This window comes from Photinus pyralis, unplaced genomic scaffold, assembly GCF_008802855.1.
Source record: "Photinus pyralis isolate 1611_PpyrPB1 unplaced genomic scaffold, Ppyr1.3 Ppyr1.4_LG7, whole genome shotgun sequence".
In the NCBI taxonomy this organism is placed as follows: domain Eukaryota; kingdom Metazoa; phylum Arthropoda; class Insecta; order Coleoptera; family Lampyridae; genus Photinus; species Photinus pyralis.
The window spans coordinates 23,436,512-23,455,833 of record NW_022170738.1 but is presented as its reverse complement, the minus strand read 5'-3'; the positions used below and the strand labels follow the sequence as shown (position 1 = coordinate 23,455,833).

Sequence of the window (19,322 nt, the reverse complement as noted above, 5' to 3'; positions counted from 1 at the left end):
TATATATATATATGATGTAAATATTTGTACTAAATAAACATATAGAAATTTATGTAAATACGATATATTCATTTTTACTTAAATACAATATATTGAACAAAATGTATATTTTATATTATATAATAGATTACAATACTAGTTGACGACATTAGAAGAATCAGGGTTGCGTTTATCTGGTTTTAACCTTAATTTTGACAAACGGAACCATTCGCTACCAATGACTTCAAACTCTTTTAATGTTATATTATAGTTGACTTGGATCTGATCTGCAAAATAATGTACATCATTTATAAACATCTCAACAAAAACAATAGTACCTTTTAGGACAGTTATTGAAGATAGATCACAAACGCGAAAATTGCCTCGTTGGCCTAGCCACGAACATTTGGTAGCAGCTTCATTAGAGAATATTGATTTCAAACATCTGTGAATATTATCTTTCACATTCCTACCTCCTATAGAGGATATAAAATTTGTCTGAAATAATTTAAATTTGCAGAACACTTTTATACCTAAATATACTTACAAAAATTTTCTTTTGTTCATCATCCCCAAGAAATATTTCAAATTGATTTATATCATCTGTGCTGCTTAAGGGCAACATTTTTCTTAAATCTTTCAGTGCATCATGATTATTGACACTCTCAATTTTTCTTGAATTTTCCATTTTCTCTAGTCGTGCTGATATACCTTTTACATATAAGTTCGTACTTACAAGTAGTTCATATATTTTATCTAGAAAAAAATACAAACATATAATTACCATAAGAAAAAAATAAAATAAATGCTTACCTAACGTATAACCGTACGAATTAGTGGCAGCTTGTACGGTACCTATAAAAGCAGATTCGTAAAAGCCATAGCATACAGTGTTCCAAAATTAAGTACAAATATTTTAAAGACATTATAAACGTGCATATATTAGGCAACTTCATATATTTAAAATAATTCTAGGTTTGCCGTGAAGTATAAAGGAATATATTTTACCAGACTCGACGATGTTATCTGCAATTATAACTGGCATTTGTTCTAGATTAATGGGTGATGTTGAAGGTGAAGCATAGACTAAAACTTCTTCACACATTTGTGGTGGCGGTGTTCCACTTCGACTTGTTGAATATTCTATCATTAAATTGGCATTAGACATATGTTTGATGAAAGGAATATTTAATTTACCTTCATCACTTGTAATAGCTAGTTGGGAATCCACATATTTTGGATTTTTCTTCCTGTTGCGTTGGACTTCCTCCGAAGAGGTATAATCTTCATTTTCAGCCCTTTTTCTGGCTTCTTCTAAAGTCGCTAAAACAAAGTTTATATGAGTAGTTCGTAAATTAAAGGACGTAGCAGGATAAGAATGGTCAATTGGCCCCCGTCGAGTTTGATTCTATCGAGCCGATAATATCGAAGGGGATCTCAAAACAAAAGAAAGATATCTGCAACTTCTTATTTTCTTAAGAATTCTCTATACTAAGAAAAAATGTGATTTTCCTTCGATATTATCAGGTCGATAGATTCTAACTCGACGGGGGCCAATTAACCATTCTTATTCCGCAACCCCCTTTGAAGTGATGATTAACACAGATGTACAAATCATGGTACAAGCAAAATCAGTAATTTAAAGCCACCATTTTTCGTACCTACACAATGCAGTAAAATTCATTACAATTCACTAACTAGAAACCAAGAAAAAAACTTACAAAAAGTTCCTTCAACTCTTACACTGCATAAACTCCATTTTGCGGGGTCGGGTTTTGCTCCACGTTTTATAAAATTTGAAGGTGTTTTACTCTTTGGCCACCAACACTTAGTGTTATTGTGGGACAGCCAAAATGACGGGATTTCCGAGTAGCTGTCCTCTTCATCCAGAAAGGCAACCACCGCATACGACTTGTCCTGCATCTAAACGTCAATGTTACTTAATTTTCAGTTCATCAAAAATTTCACTAATGAATTATTAATGTTCATGTTCATCGATTTGAAAATTCCTTAAACTACTAGTTGCATATATGCTAAATATTAAGCTTTCAGTGGAATCAGTGTTTTTAACTAAAATTTATATTATAAAAAGAAAATAATAACTAGCAAGAAAAACGAAAAATTAATCTCTCCAATTGCCGTTGTTAATCTACATGCAGTAGTGTTAGCATTACATCCTTATCTGAATTGGTCTTTAAAATAATGCATTTCTGTGCAATCATTGTTACTGGTATTTCCGTAATATCTATTGCACCTTTGTCTGAAGAAAGCTCATATATATTTAAATGTGAGGATGCACATGGAACTTTGAAAAAGTCTTTCTTGGATAAATACATATGAATTGAAGCATAGATATGAGAATTTAAGAGAAAAAAATTAGTAATTAATGCTACATGGCCATCATTTAACAAACAACAGTTATTTGGTTGTCGGTTAGTTAATTTAAAAGATTTAAATTGCAGTGAGTGAATTTGTCCATTTTTTTCCACAATTTTGGGATAAACAATAGGTTCCACATTGTGAACTAAACTTATTTGATTATTCTTCTCCATAATCCGATTAAATATTTGTTGTAAAGGATTAGAACCAGTTTTGAGGTTTTTTTTGATCTCGCACATATAATTTTCAAATTTAAATGCACTATAATTATCGAGGGCACCAAATATCTTGACATCATTACAAACGTGAATAAGGTTATGAACGTTATAGGACATATAACGTTCACCATATAAACCAGAATATTTTTTTACAAAGTGCAACAAAAGTTTCTCACCGTACTCTAAATATTGTTTGATTAATTCACTGTTACACAAAATACGAATAGCCACACTTAAACATAAAAAATGTTCATAATATTGTTCACTCAGTATATCTTTCAAGGCAATTACACCACCATACATTAAAAAAAAACGCAATTCTGTGGCCTTCCAGCGATCAATTTCAGATACACTTCTAGGCATTCGACTAAATTCGCAAGGTATTAACTGCCTGTACGACATATATTTCTTATTTAAAATTTCCTTAGAAGTATCTCCTAAACGTAAATCTTTTTTTCCATTTATCCAAAACTGGAGCATCCTTTTGACAACTCCCAGACACACAAGGTGCATGTAATCAAGTGGAAGTTGAGTTACCATGCCAATATTTAAACTGTGATGTAGTATAGTATCCGATTTATGATGTTCTTCCTGAATTTTCTGTAAAAATGAGACATCTGAACGCAGAGTTGCATTTAATTGGGGAAATATGACTCTATTGTCAGTAAAAAGTTCCTTCCGTAGTACACTTGGAACATCCAAAGTATCCAGTGTGACTTTTAATTCCTGCTATAAATGCTCTGGCAGGAGCATCACATATGATAGCATTTATCTTAATGGATATATGATTATTATTTACATAAATTCCATTCATTAAAAGTCCCTTGGCCTCATCACAAAAAGGTTTCAAGTATTCATTTGCATCTGATGGTTTCTTGGCACCATAAAACAAACCTACAATAAATGGTTCTGTGTATGTGTCCTTTATACAAATCGCACCTTGAATTGGCCACAATTGTGAATTTGAACTCTTCGATATAGGTAGTCCATCGATGTTAAAGTTAATGCTGACAACTGGAGATGTATAATTATAATGTACTAAAGAGTGATGTAACATCTTCTCGAAACCAAAATGAATATAATGTCCACCTGCACAACTGTTCACGATACTTGATGTATTAACGGGTGTTTTCATGAACGTGCGAACGTCCCTTGGTAAAGAATTATGCCCATTATCACGTAGCAGGGGTAATAAATCATTTACGAATTGATGCGATACATGATGTTTTATAATTAAAGCACGGAGGTCACTTTCAAAATTAGATACAATTTTATGTGATGAAACGGGATGGTAAACAGATATATCTGAGGATTTTATACTAGCATCAGCTGTAGATAAAGTAGACGATGACAATGTACTATCAAATATTTCACTATGCTCGTCAATTGTTACAGCTTTTGATGTTGACGGTATAGGTTCCTGCGTAGTTTCTTGGGTGCTGTGAACAATATCTGTAGAAGAAAGCTGTGATGCATGAACCGAACGATGATGTAAATGTAAATGGGAAAGCACTCTTCGTCTTTGTTGTCGGGTAGTCAACTCACTAAAATCTTTAATTTTACGCTCGTTATTCATCATTCAAGTAACTAAAATAAGCATTTACACAGGTTTATTTATACCTACACAAGGAACAAACAATTCCCGCTCAGAAATTATGGTATATTTAAGGTTAGGAAAAATTAGCATGTGAAGAATAAAATTATACTAACCTCTAATACTATATCTTCAGTTCTTCACGTCGGTAGACTAACACAGCACAAAATTTATAAATACAATAGTACCTAATCAGATTCAATAATGAATATTGTATTTAATAATAAAAAAAAGACGTAAATTATCACTAATCACTGTATAACGGTAATCAAGCAGCGTGCGCTTGCGCTAGTGCTGAGCTGGCTGTCGCCTCTTCAGTTAATTTTATGTATATCGGATGTAGCAAAACATACAGTACATGGTGGGTAGCAGATATCTGACATAAAATGTACATTTTTTTGGTGACATTATTCATTAAGTATATCATATACTCATATGTATATATTAAATACATAAATTTGTTATGTAATGTTAATATATTTAGTATTGCTGTAATTCATACAACTCTTTTTTGATATATGGGCTACATATAGTTTTTTTATATATAATATATATAAAAATTAATGAACTCCTAAATAACATAGTAGTTCTGATATATATGATACATAAAAAACTAAATATATAAGTTTTTATCTTAATCTTACATATTTGTTATGTATGTTTTATATGTCTGTTTATTGGGCATGATCTAATTCAGTCGGAAGCAGACAGTTGTCTCTACTATAAAGTCGCACGAGGAACCGAAACTTATCTCATACTATACGTCGATGACATTATTATAGCTAGCAAAGCTATGGATGATGTAAATGAATTGAAGAGCCAATTAAGTTGCGCATTTGACATGCAAGATCTAGGTAACGTTACATGTTTTCTAGGTATTGACATAAGTTTTACGGAGGATGGTGTTTATCTTAGCCAGAAAAACTACCTTTGCAATCTTCTAGCTCGTTTCGACATGACAAACTGTAATCCAGTAAAGACACCGATGATCAAGGGATTCAAAATTGAAAATTCCAAAAGCACTGAAACAAAACCAGTGCGTGAATTGATCGGTATTGTCTTATGTATGCTATGCTTTCTACACGGCCAGATTTCAGTGCATCACTAAATATTTGTAGCAGATATCAAAGCTGTAGTTCAGATGAGCTTTGGAATGCATTGAAAAGAATTCTACGATATATTAACGGAACAACTGATTATAAGCTACGATTTCCCAGGAATATTGATGAACAACTTGAAGGTTATGCAAACTCTGATTGGGCAGGCGATACGACAGATCGCAAATCAACAACAGGATTTTTATTTAAAGTTTATGGAGGGACAGTCAATTGGTGTACAAGAAAGCAAAGTACTGTTGCAGTCTCATCAACAGAGGCAGAATATATTGCTTTATCGGAAGTAGCTCGAGAAGGATTGTGGTTGTCACAACTATGATGGATATGCACTCATCTCCAAAGTATTTCAAAATTTATGAAGACAATCAATCTTGCATAAGCCTCACGAAACGAACTGATCATAAACGACTGAAACATGTTGACGTGAAATATAATTTTATTAGAAATCTTGTTAACGATGGGTTAGTGACTGTAACCTATATTGACACTAAACATCAGCAGCGGATATACTTACGAAACCGCTTGACTGTGTATTGTTCTCAAATTGTAGAACTGGAATAGGGATAGTTTAGTATATTTTTTTAATATTTGTTAGACCTACTGTTTGAGAGGGAGGTTAGCTTTGTGTAATTTGTTTATTCATGCATTATTTGACGTTCTAGAAGTTGTAGATAATTCTATGCTTAAATTGAGAGGGAGTGTTGGTGTTATGCAATTTAGAATATAAATAATGTATGTTGCCATGTAAATGAATAGTGTGTTGTTAATGAGAAAAATATATTATACATTTTATCTGTCTGTCATACGTGCTGTAATTTTGTAAACTTGAAATCACGAATCTTTGTCCCTGCGTCATTGATTTGTGAATCAATTTCAGACATACGCTAAAACACTGTAATATCTGTCAAGTATGCGAAATCGATAAAAAACTTGTCTGAAATTGATTCACAAATCAATGACGCAGGGACAAAGATTCGTGATTTCAAGTATATTTAAAAATTACTTCTCAATTAGTATCAATCACATACGGTGCTTCCCAAGCAATCTTCACAAAATAAAACAGCAACATTTAAAAATGGCTATTCCCATCAAAAGCAAAACAGATCCCCTTTAAATCTGCAATCACGTGATTAAACATATAAGGCACGGCCCCCTTATCTTATGTATGTTAGTTGTAAACAATGCTATAACCTGAAGTATTATCGCCGCCACAAGAGAAGAGCCCTGCGTCATCATCTACAAGCGTGTGATTTAAGATTTAAAATCAAAGTCAAAATAGTTCCGTAATAATCAATATTAAAGTTGTTGAAAAATGTACTAGATGGCGTTGTTTCGCAAAGGTTTAAAAAGAGCAACAGCAAATCCCAATTCAGTTGTTTACTTGTCAAATTTAGTTATTAGGTAGGGGAAAGAAAACAGCTTATTTATACAAAATCGAAGAAAACGAAGAGCAAAAGAGGTTATGGAAAATTTGAAAATAATTAGGAGTATTACGACGTTGGTCAAATCAGCATCAAATATGCATGTTAAACTTGACAAGCGTTATAGGTTATCTCTTTTCATTACATTTAGCTTTTCAAAAGCGCACGTCTATTATATCCCAAGAACTTGTTTCGTTCTCTGCCCTTTTTTGGGTTGCGCAAATTTTTGAGATGTAAGTATCAACACCTTGGATTTATGCATTCGTACATTGATGACGCAGGGCTCTTCTCTTGTGGCGGCGATAATACAGTAGGGAAGGAACACAAAATAAAACAATGCCATGGTGTGTATAATTTACGTATTTTGAATAAGTCTTTGCTTTTTGATCAGTTATTTTAATCGTCAATAATCTCAAATGAAAATGTTGTCAATGTGTAAGATAATTAGTTGCAATTGATTGATAATAAAGCATGAGAAATATAAATCACATACATAAATCATGATATCAAAAAGAGGTTAAAAGCAAGTTTCAAAGCAAAGAACTGGTTGGGGCGCAAGCAGCTAACAAAACAAGGTAACTGTACAACAGGTGAGTCATCTTTGGTGCAATTGGGTGCAATAAAAGAGGCCGGGACATTTCGCCGAATGCCCATTACGCCGACACGATTTTTTGAAGGTCCATATCGCCGACTAGGGACACTACGCCGACGGACACTGCGCCGACCGTGCCCACATCGTCGACAAGTGTGCAAGGGACACAACGCCGACCATGCCCACTTCGCCGACGGACACTACGCCGACCGTGCCCACATCGCCGAAAAGTGAACAAGGGACACTAAACCGAACGTGACCATAACGTCGACTCATATAACACTTCTTAATCAAGCTGGACGGTGTGCAACGCCAAGTAGCTTTTGACGTTAGGTTATTGTAGGTTCAGAATATTTTTTTTAACTTCTTGTTCTTTCGAACTACAGACTCATACGAAAATTCTTAATCAAACTGGACGGAGTGTGAAGCAAAGCAGCTTTGGATATTAGGTTATTTGTAGGTTTAGGACATGTTTTTTAAACTTTTTAAAATGCAAACTCATACACTGGACAGAGTATGAGGGGCCTGGATTTTCGAACAGTCGGCGTTGTGGTCACGTTCGGCTTAGTGTCCTTTGCACACGTTTCGGCAATGTGGGCACGATCGGCGTAGTGTCCGTCGGCGAAGTGGGCATGGTCGGCGTTGTGTCCCTTGCACACTTGTCGACGATGTGGGCACGATCGGCGTAGTGTCCGTCGGCGTAGTGTCCCTAGTCGGCGATATGGACCTTCAAAAAATCGTGTCGGCGTTGTGGGCATTCGGCGAAGTGTCCTAGACCCCAATAAAACCCTTCTGTTACAAGCAAGATGGAAAATTACACAGCCTTGTTGGCCAGATCAAATTATCAATAACAATGTGGAAATAAGTGAATCGCAAGTCATATATTATCACACATAGATTCTAAACCTAAGAGTTTTTGTTAGCAGAATCCCGCCCCAAAGATAGGTAAATTATCCGGAGTATCCAAGCCTACAGTTGAGAATCGAGGTCAATCTCGGAATTAAGTGCCATAACTCATTTGGTTACAGTTACTCCCCGTGACCACCTCATTCACATCACGGAGAAAATGTTTATCACAAGTCTTTTTTCGTTACCACACTATGAATTTTTTTTGGTGTATTTAGTTCTGTTCTTTTTGCATTTGGTAGCTTATAGCTCTGGCGCCTGAACCAGTAAACCTTGACGATTAATTTGCGCATACGCTAACTGCGCAATGTCATAAAGTTTCTTGTTTATAGATATACTGTTTTGAAATTCCAACCAGAATTTTATGGTAAAGGCAAACACTGATGTCTCTTAGAAGGGAAGGCTGAAATATAAGAATGAGAGACAAATTAAAAAGATTAAACTTTAATATTCCTTTAAAATGACTAGAATAGGTACATTTTTCCATAATAATATGTAAACAATGTCAACACAAGGTGGTAAAGCTTCTCATGCTAGGAATTTAAAAATTACGAGGAAAATACTTTTCAATATAAAATTAACATATATAGATAGATCGAAATCAGATATGTCGTATGACTAGCTCAGGATTACAAGAGTTACTCTTCTACCGTCATTACGTAAATATGGATTAGTGTTACAGGTGTTGATCATCACACAAACGAGTGTCAATCAATAGAAAAGTGCCTCTATTCTGAAAATTTTTGGCTAAAAACGATAACTACAAACAAAACGGGAAAAGTGCAGAATGCACAATTGGTTACACATGTAAAAACTATGGCATTACTGTATAATATATAAAAATCGACGCTACTGAAAGACGCTACTTTTTTGTTTCGTTTTAAACGACGAATTTTTGAAACAGCTGCAATTGGTTCTTTTAATATTTCAACAGAAACAAAGAGTTTCATAAAACCTTGCGATCGGCTACTTGTTCTACTGCGATAATATAATAAAATGGAAATTTTTTATTTATTTGGAAAATCGGGCCAGTAGTTAAAATGAAATCTTTGCGTGGTTCCCTCAAACAGTCTATCTAACCAGTTCGGTAAGCCATCCAATAAATTGCCTTCGAGTAAAATTTCTTCGTCCGAATCCGAACTGTCTGAATTGAAACCGATAAACGCGGCCGCTTCCACATCGTTAACTGTCGGCTTGCTTGCTTTGTTCTCCAACTGAAATGAATCATTTGGATCAATTTAGATAAAGGTACCGCAACACTTACTCTTTTCTTGCTTGATTCGGCGTGTTTCGCGTGAAACATGCAAAAGTACTTTCGATAGCCGTTAACTGCTAAAACTGTACCCACACAGTTGCGTGGATTGATATTCAAGTCTCGCTCCTCTGATAACGAAAGCTGTAGTAGGTCTTTGTACCAGGTTAGACCTCGTTCGACGTACATGTAAGCAAACATTAGGGTCTTGTTTCTACAAGGGAAGATGAATTAATCGAGTGCTGGGAAACAAAAACTATTAATTTGTTGTTTAATAATTGATCTGGCAATTTGCTAATTAATTATTGGGAGCGTTCAGCCATATTCAGCGCTTACACAGCTGTTCCCAGCGCCAAATTTCGCCGATTAACTGACGTGAGGTGAGGTTGTAAATTAACTGTCACGGTAAATGCGCGCTTCTACTCCCACCTTCCGCTGCGGAAATTATTTTCGCTGGAAAAAATGGCGGACGCTGTTAAGCGCCAAACGACCACTACCTGGCCCGGCTAAACGCGCCCATTGATTGTTTCAACTTATAGTTTTAGTGCTCACTTTCTGTAGGGCCACACGGCCTTGTGAAAAGGTGGTATGAGATGTTCGCGCGATTGCATATCAAGGACCAGTATGAGTGTTCTGCAACCTGGTTTCAATAAGCGCACCAAACCATTGTATTTCTCAGCACGTAACTCGTGCAAACGTAGCTCCGGTTGGTAATTAGCATCGTCACCGTCGCCGGCTTTACCTTTGCTGTTTTGCTTCACACTTTCTTCCTCTATGCGCCTAAATGAGACGCTTAGTTAACATTCAAATACAGAAGCAATACTTACACAAGATAAGCCATAAAATATCCTACCCCGACTATAAAAACAATGGTTCCCACTATAGAGAGAACTGGTAGGATTTGATCTTTGCTTAAGCCCTCGTACAATCTCTCGCTGAAAATGAGTAACTTGGTAACAATACGTCCAAATATACCTTTGGCGTGTTCGTCAAATAAATCGGTAACCAACGCCTCGTAAGTAAGCGCTTCTGACGATTTTAATAATCGACTAATAGTAGTTTCAAGCTTGGACACAGTATCGTTAAGGTTTTCTTCAATCTCCCATTTGTTTGGTAACCATTCGTATTTAACGTGCGATGTGTCTCTTCTCCAAATGATAACAATGCTTAATAGAGGCGTTATACCTTCGCCATCTGCAATATTATTGGTATTGAGGTGACTAAACAATTCAATTATTATTATTATTGTGCAGAACTTGTCAGGAAAGGAGGTTTATTTGTAGAAGCTGATAATCTAGTACTTTCGATTGTTTTGCGCAGCGCGCCTCAGCCCTCAACTTAGACACCTTTCCTTTCGTTAGAAACAAAGAGAAACTATTCTCATCAGAATATCAAATACAAACCATTGTTGTTGTTGAATACACACAATACTGTTGTTCGCGTCATAGATAAAGAGATACAATTTTTCTTTTCCAAAAGAAAGATTGCTGATCACACCATCATCAAAGAGGGACTACTGTTCTCGAAACAAAAGGGACCATTGATCAGAGAGAAAAAAACCGTCGTTCTCGTCAATGATAAAAAGAAATCAAAACAAACAAAAACAACTGTTCCATCAAAGATACCATTTGCTGTAAAGTAAACAATAGTTACATATTAACGCGCCGTTTCGTTGTGTACTTTTGGCGCAGAAGCAACTAATTCAACGTCCTTAATCTCATGATTAGTTAACGAGAAAAATAAGCTTAATTGTTAATCCGTTTTGGGTACCTTTTTAATGCGAGTCGTAATACTCGTAATACTTAGATTGTGCCGGGAGGTAAGACGTGGAATTTTCCATAGGTCAATTTCTTCAGGAATATCAAAATTACTTTAAATTCAATAATTATTTATATTATTAGTTTAATTTTTTTTACTTTAATTAAATTAACTTAAATATCAGGATACCTTTCGTCAGGTTGGACAAAATCAAGAATAGCTCTGAAGTGATGGCGATAAAATTCTACAACCATCTCCCAGAGTCGATGACAAATTTAGACGATGTTAAGTTTAAGTTAAGAGTCAAAACGGTTCTTTTAAATAATTCATTCTATAACTTTGAGGAATTTTTAAGTTTTAAATTTTAAGTTCTTTTTTGTGTGTAATATTTCCATTGTAATTTGACGAATGCAAGCAAATTTTTGCTGTAAGCATAAATATATATTATTATTAAGGATCCTCAGATCCTTTATAGTTTTGTATTGTCGTCCGTCCGTCCGTCCGTCCGTCCGTGTGCGCTCTAACTCTTTTTAAAAGTGGCCGATTGTGTTTAAATTTGGTATACGGGTACGTTGGACATTAAGAACGGACGCTATTGATTTTCAGGAAAGCTGGTTCAACAGGAACAAAAGTTATACGACTTCGAGTGAATCGGGAACAGGAAAACTGCGAACTCAATATAATAAAAATTAACATATTTCATTCCCTAGGTCATGTATCGAGTTCGGACTTTCGCTAGATTATTCCCTATGACTCTTAGATGTGTAACAATTCAATATAACTCTTCTCTGTGGTCTCGGTCAAAAGTTTTAGAGCAAAATGTACCCAAATTATTCTTTACACATGAATTTAGAGTTGTAAAAGCTTTCAAACGCATTATCTTGATGCTGAAAGAGTTGATAACGTGCACGTTTGATAACCGCATGTGTGTGATTCAAAAATGTTAAATTATTTTTCTGAGGCCACATGGATATTGATCAAAATATGTCAAAATCGTTAATTATGCACCAAGATCGTTGGGAAAAAGACTACGCGCATTATCTCAATGCCCAAGATATGAATTTGATGCATTTTTGGCGACCACGTGGATTTTGATCAAAACATGTCAAAATCGTTATTTATGCACCAAGATCGTTGGGAAAAGACTAGGCCCATTATCTCAGTGCCCAAGACATGAATTTGATGCATTTTTGGCGACCACGTGGATTTTGATCAAAACATGTCAAAATCGTTATTTATGCACCAAGAGCGTTGGGAAAAAGACTAAGCGCACTATCTCAATGCCCAAGACATGAATTTGATGAATTTTTGGCGAAAACGTGGATTTTGATCAAAACATGTCAAAATCGTTATTTATGCACCAAGATCGTTGGGAAAAAGATTAAGAGCATTATCTCAATGATCTAAACATGAATTTGATCTATTTTTATGGACCACATGGATTTTGATCAAAACATGTCAAAATCGTTATTTATGCACCAAGAGCGTTGGGAAAAAGACTAAGCGCATTATCTCAATGCCCAAGACATGAATTTGATGAATTTTTGGCGAAAACGTGGATTTTGATCAAAACATGTCAAAATCGTTATTTATGCACCAAGATCGTTGGGAAAAAGATCAAGAGCATTATCTCAATGATCTAAACATGAATTTGATCTATTTTTATGGACCACATGGATTTTGATCAAAACATGTCAAAATCGTTATTTATGCACCAAGATCGTTGGGAAAAAAACCAAGAGCATTATCTCAAAGCCCAAAGACATGAATTTGATGCATTTTTGTTAACTATAAAATGTATTTTGTAAGATTAAAATAAATTGTCGTTAAAAGTGATTGTAATACTGAGGATCCTTCGATATTTCGTTGTATCGGTTTATTTATTAAATGCAAATGCACTGATTAATGGTATGCCGTTATATACAAAATGTTATTTATGCTGTCCAAATGCGCCACTCAACTCTGAGAAACTTGCTTTTAACCGGCCACTACTGTTAACGTTACGTTTATTCTCGTAGATCTTTTATCGCCCGAAAATAAACGGCCTTACTACGCACTAGGGTAAACTCCGTTTTAATGTACAATTAAAATTGCAGGGAACTCGTACTTTACACGAATTCGATTTTAATTAAACGTTTCTTGGGTAAGTACCCAACGTTTATGAGTTCTCGCTACTTAATATATAATTTTATCAGAAGTTAAACTCTTCACTACTAGTCGGAAAAATTTCACTCAAATAATTGCACGTTTCGGTTCTTGAATTTCGACAGCAAACTTTCACACACATAAGTTATATTATAACTTCGCTAAAAAATTTAATTTCAGCGCACCTCAAATGGTACACGATGGTTCGCCAAAATCAACTTAGAACGAATTTTCACCGATAGAAAATTTCACCCACAGTGTATGTGATGGTTCGAAGGACCCAGCTTAGAATCTAATTTTTTAACGCAGCCAAATGGTACGTTTCGACTCTGCAAAAGTCTAACCTAGTTTCATTTATTTCGCACCGCACAGTTTTTATCGAAAACGTACACGTCACGCGAGGTAGGGACCGTAAAAAAATATTCACTTCTTTTGTTTTGAGTTCCTCGTTTTAAATATACATATTTAAAAAAATTCGTTACTTTTTTATATTGCCATTCCAAAGAGGATTTGCAAAAAATTTAAATGCCATTTTTTTAAGAATTAAAAAAAATGTGCTATTGTTTGCGCTTTGTCCGTCCGGACCCACTTCTACCGTTTTGAACTACTTCTAGGGGAAGGGTTGCAGGTGTGCTAGATGGCCATCAAATTTGGCTGTCTAAAAGGCCCCCCCCCCCACGAATTATTTCCTGAGATGCTGTTTTTGAAAGTGAAACGTGCATAACTTACATACAACAACCAATTGGTCTCAGATTTTGCATACGCATGCCTTTAGTGGCGCCAAGTTAAACTTTATAAAATGAGTGGGGGGGGGGGGGGGACGACGACACATGCCTACCCTTCATGGTATTCTAATGAAAGGTTTCATCGAAATAAATTGGTTTGTACAAACTATAACTTTCCCGTGTGACTTCTTTTTCGAGATCAGTGAGCGACGGGGTCTGAGGGAGGGGGGGGATTAAAAATTAATTTTATCTCTCATTGTATTCTAATTAAAGGTCTCAACGAAAGGAACAGTTTTCTACAAACTACTGCCCTTCTTTTTGTCCTCTTATCAAAGTACGTGGTAAAGGGGGAAGAGGGAGGGGGAGTGGAACTAGTTTTATCCTTCATGGTACTCTAATGAAAGGTCTCAACAAAAGGAATTAATTTATACTAACCATAGTCTTCCTCTTCGACCCCTTGTCGTGATCGGTTATAATTCCTTATATCTTAAGAGTGAATTGTCAAAGGAAAGTACCTACAAAGGGCGACTGGGACGTTTGGAAGAAATATAACCATTGGGTATTTAAATAAAATTTGATACATAACCACTCGGAATAAAAGCAAATATAACGCCAGTTTCAAAATTTGGTTTTGCGCATGCGCAGTGCCAACTTTCTTATTTTTGGAGGCATTCAAATGAAATTTGATACATAGCCACTTGCAATAAAAGCAAATGTAGCGCCATTTTCCAAATTTGGTTTTGTGTAGGATATGCCAACTTTCTTATTTATGGAAGAAATTTCGTAGGGGTGTTAAAATGTGCTTTACCTGCACAAGGGTTGCGCACAATTTGTACTTGTTATGTTATGTTTTTACCTACCTCAGGGAGTGAATTCCATACCCTGTAGGATAGGGGAACGGTGATGCATGACCATGCCAAGCCACCGTCGAATAATGCTCAGAGCTTATAAACAGTCACTGGAAACAGTAAATAAAGCGTCGTGGATTAGTTAACTGGGCGAGAACCTAGCGAGTAAGGGACACATGATCTCATCTCACGTCTAGGCTACCTTCAATTGTAAAACAGCATATGACAGTAGTGAAATATGGTGGTGTTGACCAAACCAGCCCAGGACGTTTTAGATGGCGATGGCTGAACGCTAGCCGTTCTCTAATATCATTATCAAAATTTCCTCTTCAATGGAGCGTGGCGAGAGAACTGTCCGGTCTAACAGTAGGCAACCTCAACAAAAACCCAAACCCAAAATTAATTTAGGCGTGATGTTTTAACAGATGGTCGCTTTAGGCTTAGAAAGATTTAGTTTCAGAAATTTGCCAGTATAAGCAATGGTACCGTTTCAGAGTGAAAAAGGACAGAACTAAAATGCAATAGAATGAAACGCTTTCAAATAAGAAACGAGTGTGGATGCAGATAAGACTCAAATTATTAGTACATATTCCTTACAAGTCAATTAGTGGACCCGTGTCTCAGCTAACGACGCCTCTGGTATAGAAAAATTTAAACAGCGGCATGTAAAATGCACGAATCCCGCACCGAACATAGGTATACAAAATCACATGGCCCATAGAAACATCCATGACTGGATGAGATCAGAACATCTGAATACATAGAAAACATATAAACAGAACGCCCATGGCAAGAAGCTTATAAATTCCCCAAACTCAACTACTGTGCCAAAGTTAATCAGGCTACCGAAAGAGTATACAACAACTTGTGATTAACTGGAGTTGGACTGTTTAGAATATTCATGCATAACTCTTCTAATATCCTGCATTGGAAAGAAGAAGAACCCAGCTAGGAATCCACAACCAATCGGGAACCTCAAACCCGAAGATACAGTACTGAAACTAGTTAAATGGACAGATGTTGGAATAGGACACACCAACAGCACAAAAGTCAGATACATGCACACTGCCAAATCTAGGCAATTCTAAATAACAAATTTCAAAAAAATTTTTAGGATATCGCTTTCTGCACAATAAAAATGAACAAAACCCAGTTAACTAACATACAATACCTGGCATAAGGGCATTAACAAACTCAGTCTGTTTGTCATGATAGATGTAAGCGAAACGCACACGTTCAGTGCTGTATGGAGAAGCTTGTGCGTAACGCCGAAATGATTGTCTATGTAGATCATGACTATCCGAAGCTGTTGTTACTAAAACAACGCACAGTCTTTTTCTGGGCTTATTCCATTCACAGGGACATAACGATTCTAGTACGCTCTACAAGACAAAGGACGATGAAGATGTAATCTACGAACATCAACTTACCTGTGAGGACAGGCGAGGGAGCGCAAGGTACTGGTTCGAGGAAATCACATTGTTAAGCGTCTGAGTAGGAATTTCTTTCATTGTTACGCTAGCAACAGGTCGTGAGGCATTTTCGTTAAACAGCAGTACCGTGTCCATATCTAACGGTACTTGGAACTCACGGTGCAAGTTTGATGAGTTAACAAAACTGCAATTTACAACATTTGTGTTAATATTCGATTTATTTTAACATATACCTACCCAAAAGAAACTCGATGGCGAAAATGATATGCTGTAATTAAATACCGCAAGCGTACATACGAGTGAGGCTCAAAAATCAAAGCTCGCACTTTGTTATCCTCCCATCCAGTTAAAAAGTACTCAAGATTATTGTCAGTCACTGTAGTAATCAACTTGTACGGTAAGTGGTGACGTAAGAATTCTACAAAGAGCAATAAACAAAACGTAATAGATACAGTCAATTACCGATAATCTTTTGTGGGCTACTAATAATATCCTTAAAAACGTACACATTTTCATCAATAACAGTTGTAAGACAAGGCAAGCTGTGAACATTCATACGCCGTGCTAAACTTGGTTCGGCTGCGGTATGCACGGTCGCGAATTCCACGCCGAGTGGTTCTAAATGATCCATTAACTTACGAAAGTACGGAGCCGTTTGTAAACACGAAAAACACCAATCGGTATAAAACAGTATCAAATACGGGGTGTGTACACTTTTTGGTATAACAATCTTATCGTACTGTCTAGAGGTAATCGATAAACGATGAAAAAAGGCTATATCATTCTCTTGAAAATTGAAATAACTGTGATGCAGTATGTCATCGAACGGATTGCTATGAAATCTGGAATAATCAAATCTATCCTTATAGGTATCCTCTGTAATGCCCGTTTGGTCGAATCGCGCCCGTCGTTCTGTATCAGATAGCAGTTCGTAAGCTTGCTTAATTTGTACGAATTTGTTTTGCGCCTCCGGGTCATTTGTTTTATCGGGGTGCCTAGAAGATTACATATGAAGTTTACATGCACGTAGTTAATCGACAATACCATTCTTTCGCTAATTTTTTGTAGACTTTTCTAATTTCCTGTAGACTTGCAAATCTGGATACACCTAATATTTTGTAAGGATCATACTCCTCAGCGAGGCAAGTAACAACAATGAGAAGTACAATTATAAACAATTTAGACACCTGCATTTTAACAATTATTTCATATTTTCGGCATTTCTTTTATTTAACTACATTTATTATAATTATTGATCATGTTCAAATTTTCATCACAACATTTGACATTTGTGCAAATCAGCTACCAACATATAAATGAAAGAGTCACCAGCAGAAAGGGTGTACAATTTCCCTAAACGACCAGTGGCGGCGTGCACTCCGTGTCGTAGAAGGCGTCTCATCAACGACCAGCCAGCCGCAACCAAGATTAGTAGAATAGTAGAGAGAGTTGCCTCGTAACCTCGTCATCGAGAATCCGGAAGTCCCATTTGATTGGTGTTTAAATTTTCGTTGACTTTGACAGTTATATTTGAACTGTGTAAGTACTTAATTGTCAGATAATGCTGAAGATTCTATTACGTACTTATACCTTTATTATAATTCGATCGTATACTTACTGTTGGATACTCAAGTATCAATAGCTATTAGATGCCGGATGGAAATCTTTGTAGCGTTGCTATATGCAATAGCAGCTGCAACAAATCGAAAGCAAATGAATCGCAGATCAGTTTTTCGCTTTTCCAAAAGGTATTAAGTGCTGTAGGTATTACTAAAAGAATCGGGTTATAAAGTGCAATGGGAAGGGGAACCTGAACCCCGTATGCAATAGACTGTGCAGTCTGATTTCCCGGCCGAAGACTATGAAGATGAAACGTAAGTAAGCTATTTTGAATAAAGTGTGTTTAATATTTCGCTAGCATGTTTCTTTCTATGTATATGCAATGCAGGAACTTTTCAGCACATCCATGTAAAGTTCCATTTTGATCCATTTTGCAATTTTTTAACTTGCTCTGCTGTTGTTGCGTTGATAAGTAATTTTTATGATCTGGACAAAACGGGATTCTGGGTGACGTCATTGGCGTATTTTAATACTGAACGTTTATTGGCTGAAAGTTACGAGGCAACCTACTCTCTTTACTGACCTTGAACCGCAACTCCAGCGCCAAAGTTTTGGAGGGCGTAAGGGTGTTTGTGTTTTGCTTTTGACAACATACTACCGATTATGACCTCTTTCCTTCTCTAAGCTTCTTTTCATACACATGAGAATAATATGTCTATGCTTTTTTCCCGATTTGTGACTGTTGAAATGAAAAGAAAATGAACAAAATGATCAGAATAGCCATAAAGGCGTGTGTATACGTACTCGTGGAACCACGATACACTTTTACAACGGGATGCTCATTATTTTTCTCAAACGCGATTTCTACTGCCCATTAGGTACGTTACGTGCGAAGGTTCGGCGTCAAAATTCAAATGTTTACGCAACATGCTACAATCAAAAACCGCGTATATATGAAAAAGTACGTTAAGTTGGTGTGACTTTACGACCTACTTGCTCTTGCTGATAATGAAGTCCGGACTACGCATCGCTCCTTGTTCTGTGAACGCCGCTGACTATTCTTCCCTCTCCCTCTCACTCGTGACTCCCGACTTAGTGCGCTCGGTAGGTTTTCAAAAAAGTTGAGGCGACATTCCTATCCTCATTTTTTGATTGATATACTCCTTCACCCTTAAAATCGCAAAAAACCCTTAACGACAGGCGGCGATGACGTCATCAGTGAGTCGTATTTGACGATTTTGAGGTAAATAGGGCGCGGAAAGGTCCGCGATAGGTCTTATTTTTTTCTAAAATTTCGATCGGAATCGGTATCGGAAGCCTTTTTAGTCGCGAAAAGGTGCATTTTCGTTAAAATGAGAATTTTCCGCCATATTAAATTTTCAAATGTCAACGTGACG

The 19,322-nt window shown here is 36.2% G+C and overlaps 2 protein-coding genes across 3 annotated transcripts; both read right to left on the bottom strand.

The window, feature by feature from the left end:
• Positions 1-48: 48 nt before the first annotated feature.
• LOC116177120 lies at positions 49-4,681 on the bottom strand. 2 transcript variants are annotated; one of them, XM_031495994.1, is made up of 8 exons: positions 4,287-4,681; positions 1,701-1,902; positions 1,177-1,302; positions 988-1,122; positions 793-834; positions 527-735; positions 318-477; positions 49-266 (listed from the first exon to the last, which is right to left on the bottom strand). In XM_031495994.1, exons 2-8 carry the CDS (start codon positions 1,900-1,902, stop codon positions 136-138), a joined length of 1,005 nt encoding a protein of 334 aa, XP_031351854.1. In that variant the 5' UTR covers positions 4,287-4,681; the 3' UTR covers positions 49-135. The 2 variants fall into 2 exon arrangements, with proteins under 2 accessions (XP_031351854.1, XP_031351855.1); XM_031495995.1 differs by having other exon boundaries at positions 1,723-1,902; positions 4,287-4,678.
• A 4,520-nt stretch (positions 4,682-9,201) lies between these two features.
• LOC116175716 (dnaJ homolog subfamily C member 16) lies at positions 9,202-17,681 on the bottom strand. Its single transcript, XM_031493975.1, has 9 exons — positions 17,410-17,681; positions 16,828-17,360; positions 16,603-16,783; positions 16,363-16,549; positions 16,104-16,314; positions 10,284-10,650; positions 10,009-10,236; positions 9,469-9,670; positions 9,202-9,418 (listed from the first exon to the last, which is right to left on the bottom strand). The coding sequence occupies exons 1-9, from the start codon at positions 17,556-17,558 to the stop codon at positions 9,212-9,214; spliced, it is 2,265 nt and encodes a 754-aa protein (XP_031349835.1). The 5' UTR covers positions 17,559-17,681; the 3' UTR covers positions 9,202-9,211.
• Positions 17,682-19,322: the final 1,641 nt, after the last annotated feature.